General features: G+C 44.4%; 1 protein-coding gene across 2 annotated transcripts in view; it reads right to left on the bottom strand.

Annotated features, from left to right (window-relative positions):
• MAP4K5 (mitogen-activated protein kinase kinase kinase kinase 5) overlaps window positions 1-10,086 on the bottom strand; it is a 63,610-nt gene that overhangs the window by 8,302 nt on the left and 45,222 nt on the right. Inside the window, exons 16-27 of one of the 2 annotated variants that reach the window (XM_031066226.1) lie at window positions 8,168-8,212; window positions 7,258-7,300; window positions 6,508-6,718; window positions 5,910-6,007; window positions 5,767-5,808; window positions 5,008-5,092; window positions 4,806-4,885; window positions 3,490-3,550; window positions 2,429-2,431; window positions 2,228-2,342; window positions 2,062-2,120; window positions 608-711 (exon numbers count right to left, since the gene is read on the bottom strand). In XM_031066226.1, coding sequence (XP_030922086.1) covers window positions 608-711; window positions 2,062-2,120; window positions 2,228-2,342; window positions 2,429-2,431; window positions 3,490-3,550; window positions 4,806-4,885; window positions 5,008-5,092; window positions 5,767-5,808; window positions 5,910-6,007; window positions 6,508-6,718; window positions 7,258-7,300; window positions 8,168-8,212 — 946 coding nt within the window. The remainder of the gene's footprint in view (window positions 1-607; window positions 712-2,061; window positions 2,121-2,227; window positions 2,343-2,428; window positions 2,432-3,489; window positions 3,551-4,805; window positions 4,886-5,007; window positions 5,093-5,766; window positions 5,809-5,909; window positions 6,008-6,507; window positions 6,719-7,257; window positions 7,301-8,167; window positions 8,213-10,086) is intronic. The other variant, XM_031066227.1, reaches the window with a different exon arrangement.

Below are 10,086 nucleotides of genomic sequence, written 5' to 3'. Positions count from 1 at the left end.
TTTTATATTTAATAAAATACATAAACAGAAAATATATTATGTTAATATTATATAATTAAATATACAGAGTATATTTATAAATTACAGAGCATAAAGAATATACTCTGTATATAAATATCTATAAATATTAATATTTATAAATATTATTGTATATCAGTCTATTATTGTGTATTGTACTTCACTGTATTATTGCATATTACTGTATATTTATAAAATGTAGATTTCTACTCTGTATACAGAGTATACATATTGTGTATTGTATATATATTGTGTATTGTATATTACTGTATTATTGTGTATTACTGTATATTTATAAATTGTATATTGTATAAATATACAGAATTTTCCCTGCTTTTGAAGCTGGGCAGAGGTGGATCATGGTGTATTATTGCCAGTGCTGGGCTTGATCCAGCACTGAAATAACTTTTATATTACTTGAATCACTTCAGTCACAAGATTTTCTGAGTCAAAATGTGTCCAGCCAGTTTTTCAAGTGCTCCCAACCCACAAATGGCACCAGACTGGGGTGTACTTTCCACCCCAAACTCTGCAAAGGTTATTTCACCAACTGCATAATAATTCAACTCCACCAGCAGTGACTGCTTACCTTTATTAACATGAATTTCTGCATTGGCTCATACCACTGGAGCAGAACAATTCCAGACTGCAATGCACCACACAGATACTTGTGGCCTGTGTAGGGATTTCGTACTACAGAAAATAAAAGAATAAAAAAACCAGAAAACAGTCATTTGAAAGCTCTGCAAGTTCAATTCATACTTAAAAAAAACCAAACAACCAACAAACCAAAAACCAACACTACACCTATCTTTACAAATGAGTTAAGACACAGCATTATAAAATCATCTCATGGCAGGATTAGGCTTGGAAGGGACCTTAAAGCCCATCCTGTTCCATCAGTTTCCCACTTGTTGCCTTCTGGCTTCCCATTCCAACATCCCCATTGTGCCACATTCCAGATAAACTCAATTACAGCCTTAATTAACAACCAGTTGCATTCCTGGAGTCCCAGCTCAGAGGCTGAGAGGGCAGAAAAGCTGCAGTGCCCCTCCCTGGGGTTGGAATAAATTCCCAGGCAGGGAAGGTGGGAAACTCCTGGGAGCTCTGACAGCCCATAAAATACAAGAGCCAAAGTTTGGGGGTGGTTTTTAAACTCAGCTGGACACAGGAGCAGTCTGATTTCAGGAATTATCTGTAAATGTGGCTGTTGTGGGCACTTTAGATGAGCTGAACAGGATCTCCAGGCATGCAGCTTTATATTGATATTTGTATTTATAATATTCACGTTTATATCTATATTTATAATATATCTATATATTTTAATGTATAATACACATTATATATTTTATATTTATACTTAATAATTATGTTTACAATATTTGTATTTATATTTTAGGGGTGGAAAGGCACAATCTTCAGATGTGGCACTTGGGGATGTGGGTTAGTGCTGGGAGGATGGATGGATGATCTCAGAGGGCTTTTCCAGCCTTGATAATTCCAGGATTCTGATTTCACACAGCACCAGGGAAAGGAAAGGACAAATCCACAACTTCCCAAACTTTAACTCTTTCTGTGCCCTTCAAACTGCACTTAGAGTTTCTGCCCTCCCCAGGCTCCCAGAATTTTTATTCCTACTGATCCTTTCTGGTGGAAAATATTAGTTTTCCTCACTAAGGGTTGGAGCTGGGTGACACCTTGAGCCAGGTGACAAAGCAGAAATGCTGTCTGTGGGTGTGCCAGGGCTCTGGGAAGGATTTAATCCCAAAATCCCATCACTCACTGCCCTCTGGCAGTGGGAATTCCCCTTGGCCTGGCACTCCCTCCCTTGCCAACAATTGCTCTCCATTTCTCCTGTAGCTCTTCAGGCACTAAAGTGTCCCAATTAGGTCACTCTGGAACATCTCCAGGCTGAACCACCCCAATTCCCTCAGGCTTTTTTCTGAACAAAGAACTCTTAATTTTATTAAAAAGAAATGAGTTTCACACATGCCACGTCAAAGGGCAGGGGAACAAATGGCAAAGCTGGATTTGTCTGCTCACCTATACAGCATTTGTGGCATCCTTTTGTGTCAGGGATCTTGGTTGTTAAGGCAAATTTCCTGGAATAATAATCACCAAAAATGCATCAATAACACATGATGGGGCCCAACACAATTTATGGCTATTTTCACTTATTAATAATTGTCTATAAGTGAAAGGTTTGTACCTTGGTAATATTTTGTCAGGAAATCTGTGGGTTTGAATATGAGCAGCTAATCCTGTTTTTTTGGCTTGTTCAAACAATGCTATTAAATTATGGGAGTAGAGCTGGAATGTTTTCCCTGCAAGAGAGAAAAGCACAGTTGACATCTCAGCCATTCCTCCACCACAGAACTGTTCAGGAAAACGCAAATGTGGAAAAAATTACCTTCTGCAAACAGGTGTCAGGTAGGGCAAGTCCAGATATGAAGAAAAACAAACCAAAATTAAAAATAATAATGAACAGAGAAAAGATCAGAGCTCATTTAATTACAGTTAGCTTTATGCAAACATTTTTAAAGACTGTAATTACAAAACAACAATAAATTATAGTAAATACATAATATATAGTATATAGTATATAACGGTATACTGTATATAGTACTATATAGTATATAAATAAATAATATATATACTATTATATAGATATAAAGATTATTTATATACTATTATATAGTATATAAATAAATATACTTTTATACAATTATATATTATATGGTATATATATTAATATTTAATGTATAATATAAATATATAAATAATGTATTTATATTCTAAATTATATTTTGAAATATTTAAGGTATTTTCTTATCTATCAACCAAGACAAGTGTTATATGAATCCTGCCTGTTTAAAGGCACAGTCCCACCATCAGCCTCCATGGCACAGTGCCTCATTCCTGTCTGGAATGTTCTATTCCAGCACAACTGACTGCCCAGGAATCAGGAAAATTGCTGGATCAGCAGTACCTGAAAGCCACCTCGTTCTCCTTCAAAGGGACACAGGTTTTGTTTTAGAACCACAGAATCCCAGAGTGGTCTGGGTTGGAAGGGACATGAAATCCCACCCAGTGCCACCCCTGCCATGGCAGGGACACCTCCCACTGTCCCAGGGTGCCCCAATGTCCAGCCTGGCCTTGGGCACTGCCAGGGATCCAGGGGCAGCCACAGCTGCTCTGGCAATTCCAGCCCAGCCAGGAATTCCCAATTCCCAATATCTAACCTAAATCTCCCCTTTTATATCTTAAAGCCATTCCCTGTGTCCTGTCCCTCCATCCCTGTCCCCAGTCCCTCTCCAGCTCTCCTGGAGCCCCTTCAGGCCCTGCCAGGGGCTCTGAGCTCTCCCTGGAGCCTTCTCCTCTCCAGACTGACCCCACACACTGCATTCAGTCATGATTTAAATGTTCCTGTTTATTTATATCTGCAATCATTTCCCCTGCACTGACACTCACCTGACAGGGACATCAGGGTGTTGTTGATAACGTACAGCCAGGTGCACTTTCGAGGGAATAACTGGAAAAAAAGAAAATAATTTCATTAATAGAAACCTACAGGAATCTTTAGCTGGGATTTTCTCTGCCTGATCCACCTTCACCACCATTCCTGCAGGGATCCACAATGGCAAAAATCCCATTTTCCTGTTTATTCCCTGCTTTGGATCCTTACTTAGCCCTGCACAGAGAGACCATGGAACATTGGAATAAGTGGCCAAGGCCAGGCTGGACAGGCTTGGAGCAGCCTGGGACAGTGGAAGGTATCCCTGCCATGGCAGGGGTGGAACTGGGTGGGATTTAAGTCCCCTTTCATCCCAAACCATTCCACGATTCCAGAACACTTTGTCCCATGTGCCACTCTCATGTGAAAACTAAGAAAACAGGTGTAGGAGAACATGTGGAAAGAAAAGATCCAACGGGTTGGACACAAACCCTGAGCATCTCCCAGCAATTTTCTGTTTAATAGAATAGTTTTGGGTTTATTCAGTGTTTCCACTGAAAAACTACAAATGGAATAAACAAGATCCTCCTGGCACTGGGAGGAGATGTTATCCCTGGACAGACAGGAAGGTGTCTGGAAGATACAACCAGAATTAAAAGTTGGAGAAACACTTCAGAATGTGCACTTGGAAGGCAGAAATCAGCAAAAGGATAAAAGGAAATGTGGGAACAAGTGGTGTGGCAGAAACCTGTGGGGTTTCAGGTAGTCCCACCTGAACTTTGCTAGCTGGGAATGCTCTCAGGGAAATTTTGTTTGAAGTGCACTGAATGTTCTCCCTACCCACCACTGGCACAGCCAACCCTTCACTGGGACATAAAAGAGCACATGAAAAAGCCCAGAGCAGACTGTCTGATGAAATAATCTAGTAAAACACACAAGGAATGAGATTCCAGGAACATCCTGACCCTGAAACACCAGATTTAAGAGTATAATTGCAGGAAATGGCTTTGGAAAGGGTTAGAAAGCCCAGGAAAAGCTTCTTGGGGATAGCAGCAGCAGCTGAATGAAATGACTGAGGGCTTTGCATCCAAGGAGCTGCCATGTGCCATCTAGTGGGGATGGGATGGAGGGAGAGGGGCAGGGAATTGTTCTCCAAGGAGATGGAAGATCTGACAAGCAGCAACTAAAAAATACAGGTAGGTCAGGGAACAAGTAATTTCCAGGTTTTCCTTATTGGCTTTGATGGGAAATCCACCTTCTCCCTCCAGTGCCAAAGTTCACACTCCATAATATCCCCAAATCTGTGCTGTGTGTTCAGCCCTCCAGAACTCACCTGTTCCATGGTTGCTTCGTGAAGTTCATTCAAATTCAGAGTGTAGATCCCTTCCTCTGTGCCAAAGATGATGTACTGATCTGAAAAATCAGTTGAAAAGAATTATTTCCTTCCCACTTTGGGAAGTTTCAAATGCAAACCTAAAATAACTTCACAAATGGTTTTCTTTCCCAGCCCATCACCAAACCTAACATAACTTTACCTTTAGTATCTGGATGTATCCATGAAGTTGCACAATTAATCTTCAAAGGACAACCATCAAAGACTTTGGAAAAACAGGCTCCCATCTGAAAGACACCAAAACTGAAACCTGAAACAAATTTTAGAGTGTGAAGAGCTGATTTCCTGGACATTCACACACAGCTGAACACACACTACCTTTCACAGCTTTTAATTTGAATTAATGGACATTCAAAAATGCAATGAAGGCTCAAAATTGTATCAACGACTTTAGGCACCTAGTGGGTAAGAACAATCACCCTGGAGGGATTTAAAATCCACGTGGATGTGGCACCTGGGGACATGGCTCAGTGGTGGCCTTGGCAGTGCTGGGGGAAGGTTGGACTCAGTGATCTTAGAGAGCTTTTCCAATCTGAATTATTCTGTATTATCTGAATATTGACTATTATTTGTTAAATATAAAAATCATATTGAGTGCTTATAAAATGGCACATGGAGGGAGAACAGGCAAAACCCAGTCATCACTACAACCTTTTCCCATTTCTGTGCCTAAGCATGGGCTGCCACTAGAGATCACAACTCAGGGAGCCAGGGGAGCCTCCAAACCTTCACATCCAGACTGAACAGTGACAGGAAGGTTTTAAACAATGGAAACAAATATTATGGATTCAGCACTGGAAAAGGCTGTGAGCTGCAGAAAAGCCCCACAAGTGAGCTGGTGCCTTATCCCACCCCAGAGAGAGGAGGTTTCCATAACTCCCAGTGCACACGGATTTCTTACCAGCACCTTCGGAGTCGGAGGCAAACCATTGATTGCTGGTTTCTGTGGGAAGAAAGAAAGAAAAAAAGTCATAAAACCCCTCCTGTGCATTGATCAGCTGGAGGACATGACAGTGCCAGCAGCCCCAGAGTCCCAACACCTACAGGGAAATCTCTCTTCTCCTTTTTCCGTGGCAGCTGAGGGATTTGTCCAGGTCCTTCTGCGTTCTCCTCGATGTGCTTCAGCATCCCATTCCCATTGCCTGAAAAGGAGCCCAGACAAGGTTTGCAGCTTATTGGACACAGTGAAATAGAAAATCTCTTCTCCCCTGTGCTGAGCTGGCAGGGAGGAGTGAGCTCTGACACTGCACAGCCACACCTCAGGGAGCTGAACCCTTCCCAGCACTGAGTTGCACACTTCCCATTATCCAAACAGTCCCTGGGACAAACCCCACTGAGAATAAAGCTGTGGCAAGGTCCTGCCCACACATCCATTGTTCTCCTCCCGTGGCAAGGTCCTCCCCACACATTCATTGTTTTTCTCCTGCTCCTGCAGGCAACACAGTAATGGCACTGATGGCTGAGTGTCCTTGTTTTGGGGAGAACATTCCCACCATGGCTCTAACAAGAACCACACATGGAAAAAGGAAAACTTCACCTCATGACCAGCTTGTTTTAAGATATTCTCTACTGGGAACAGCTGGCTCTGGAGCAATTCCTTTTCCAAGGTGCCAGGCAGCCTTGGGGCAGGTGAGGCACTCACCCAGGTCGCTGTATCTGGCTGTGAGCAGTCCAGGGCTGCTGATGCTGCTGGTCATCCCCACGGGGCAGGAATCCACCTGGGGCCCACAAGCTGGGATGCTCTGTCTCCTGTGGGCTGCTGGGGCTCTGCTCTGGGACTCTGGGAAGTGTTTTATTGTCTGGCATCTGCTGTCATCAGGGAGGTTCTCCTCGGGGTAATTGTTCATCCTCGGCTGCAAGGAACCAAAGAGGGGAAATGTGAGGAACTGGGAATGGCACCTGGGAAGAACAAACCTCAGATAAATTCAATTTCAGTCACATTGCTGCTATATAAAAATGTATCAGCCTTTGAAATGTGTGTGTGGTTTTGGGCACCACAATGTAAGAAAGATAAAAAGCTCCCTGGTGAGCAGGGACAGGACCCAGGCAATGGCTGGAGCTGTGCCAGGGCAGGTTTGGGTTGGATCTCAGGAAAGGTTCTTCCCCCAGAGGGTGCTGGCACTGCCCAGGCTCCTCAGGGAATGGGCACAGCCCCAGAGCTGCAGGAGCTGCCAGGGATGCCCAGGGTGGGATTTTGGGGGGTCTGGGCAGGGCTGCCCTGGATGATCCCCGTGGGTCCCTCCCAGCCCAGGAGATCTGTGGTTCCATAAAAATAAAACATCTGACAGCAGAATCATTTCAGAGCTTCCTCTCTGATGGAGTATCAGAGGCAGAATGCAGAACAAGAGGCCATCCCAGCCTGGCTGAATCCCTTCAATCCCACATTTCTCACCTTGGGAGGCAGTGGGGGCGGCCCAGCTCGCTTTAGTGTTGATCTGCAATGACAAGAGCAGCAGTTGTGTGAGTTAAAGCAAAGCCAGAACTCCTTGAGGACTGGAAATAAGATGAACCAGAGGCACAGAAAAGGCAGAGCAGAGCTTTGCACACACAGGGTTAAACTAGAAATGCAAGAGCAGGGGAGAAGCTCATTAATCTTGTTAGAAGTGCTGGTTTTTAATGAACTCCTGTTCTTTCATAAATACCAACAATACACAGCAATCTGTGGGGAAGGATATTTGAAGTCTGTAAATCAATTCAGGAACTGGATCTCAGGCTGGAGGGACTTTAGACAAAGACCCGGAGTGCCAAGACAAGGGGGAATGGTTTTCAGCTGGAAAAGGGTGAATTTAGGTGAGATATGGGGAAGAAAATCTTCCCTGTGAGGGTGGTGGGGCCCTGGCACTGGATTCCCAGAGAATCCCTGGCAGTGCCCAAGGCCAGGCTGGACAGGGCTTGGAGCACCCTGGGATAGTGGAAGGTGTCCCTGCCATGGCAGGGATGGAACAAGATGATTTTTAATGTCCCTTCCAACCAAACCATTCTGGGATTCCAGTTGGCAGCCTTGCTTTGGGATCAGACAAGCTCTGGGACCCCTGAGCTGTGCAGGATCATCCTGTCCCAGCCAGGCCTTGCTCATGGTGGATTCATCACCATAAAATCTGCTTTTAGGTGTCAGGCACTTGCACAGGGACTGAGATAACTCAGGAAGGAGAGCAGGGGAGGAAACAGAGCTTTGGGATTTCTCCTGAGGGTCAGGGAAGGAGCCAAGAGAGCAGCCAGCCCTCACTGGGTGAGGGGCAAAGCCTCCTGCAGCATTTGAGGGAAGAGGTTTTGGAGCAGAGCAAGGAAGGAGATGCACTCACTCTTCAACATCTTCACTCCCATCTCCAAATTTTGTGAGCAGTCCCCTAAGGCAGAATGTTTATAAAATTAAGAGCTCAGCTCTGAGGTCGACACGTGCAACTCAACCCCTCCCTGATGTCACTGAGTTTCACAACAAGCATCTCCCAGCCCTTTCCAAAACAAATAATTTTCTCTGCACTAAATTCCACTCTCTAAGGTCCTTTCCCTCTCCTTACCCCCTAAAAATCACTGGATTCTCTTCCTCACCATCAGCTTTCACTTCCCTACCTGGCATTTCAAACATTGTTGAAATGTCTAACAACAGTACAATATAAAAAGAGAAAAAAGGAACAGAGGAAGTTAGTGGGAGACAAATGGAGAAAAGCCTTTAAAGGGAAGTTTCCTTATTTATACATATACATAAAAGAGCCAGATTGTTTCCCACTGCAGTAAGAATTTTTGTTTTAAAGCCACTCCAGGGACAACAAAAAAAGAGAAATTGTGACTAGAAGATCAAAGCAGCACTGAAAATATAACCTTGAAGAAAAAAAAAAAACCCTGATAAAATTCTGCAAAATGGCAATTTTCAAGCTGTGTCTTTAAAGGGCAATGACCAGGAAAACCCAGCCAAATTTGGATTAATGTGAAATATCCCTGCAAGTCACTTCTGAGGGAAAGCAGCAGACAGTTGCCAACAGGAACAAATAAAAAATTTAAAGGAGAAAAAGTATTTTTTTGGAAAGGTTCTTGTTGCCCAGAGCAGCTGTGGCTGCCCCTGGATCCCTGGCAGTGCCCAAGGCCAGGCTGGACAGGGCTTGGAGCAGCCTGGGACAGTGAGAGGTGTCCCTGCCATGGCAGGGGATGGAATTAAATTGGTTTTAATGTCCCTTCAAACCCAAACCTTTCTGGGATTTTATGAAAACCATCAATAAAAAACACCTCCATAATGCAGGACATTTTAACATATTTACATTTTAAATTTAATGGAAGGAACCGGTTCAGTCACCAGGTACCCATTCTGCTGTTCCCTTTTCCAGTCAAATAACTCCTCAGTCAAAGATATCCCTCAGCATCCACTCTGATACCAGCCAAAGGGGAGGAAAAGCAAGGGCCCCCCAGCACACATCCTCCCTGCACATCCCAGGGATTACTCACAACTGCTGGGACACAGGAGTTATGCATTTCCTGTTTATCTTTCCAGCTGGAAGTGGTTTCCAAGCGAGCAGCACGGATCCCCCATCCAGGACTGCTGCCCCTGCCCTCCTTCCCAATGAATCTGCACCTATTTATTGATTTACAGCCCTGGGAATGTTTGCTGCAGCTTTAGCACAGCCTGCTGCAGACAAAGCCACAGGAACAGGATCAAATCCCTGAGTGCCTGTGCCAGGAGGAGCTTCCCTGCTCCTGGACCCCACAGATTCCAGCTGGCTGCAGAAAATCCAGCAAGGTTTCCATCCACAGCTCAGCAGGGTCACACAAAACAAACCAGGGCACAGGGAGGGGAGGAAAACAGGGCAGGAGAGAGCCAGAGTCCCCCAGAGTTCAACCCCAGAGCCCCCAAACTCCTGCTCCAACGAGGCTGGGAGCAGGAAAACCAGGATGCTGAAAAAGGCTCAAATGCTGGCAATGTCCCCCAGCCTTCCAGGGGCTGTAATGTCAGCTGACAGCTTATGCAAGACTTTCATCTGCAGCAAAAAAAGCCAGAGAAATTCACTGTCTGCTGCTGAGTTCCAAATAGAGATGGGAAACAGGCTCTTTCAGCTGAGCGATGGTTTGAGCCCAGATATCATCCCTGCCTGCATCTGAACCTCCACACTGTTGACTGCAAATCCTTTAAAGGCAGAATTCACTCTTTAGCAGCAAAAGGAAGGTGCACACCTACAAAAATTCAGTCCTAACTTGGAGAGAGTTGTGCTCCTGTGCCTCAGGCCTGCTTTAT

The sequence above is a fragment of the Geospiza fortis genome, unplaced genomic scaffold (assembly GCF_000277835.1).
Source record: "Geospiza fortis unplaced genomic scaffold, GeoFor_1.0 scaffold23, whole genome shotgun sequence".
In the NCBI taxonomy this organism is placed as follows: Eukaryota; Metazoa; Chordata; class Aves; order Passeriformes; family Thraupidae; genus Geospiza; species Geospiza fortis.
Note: the sequence above shows the minus strand (reverse complement) of the source record. Positions and strands in the feature narration are given on the sequence as shown.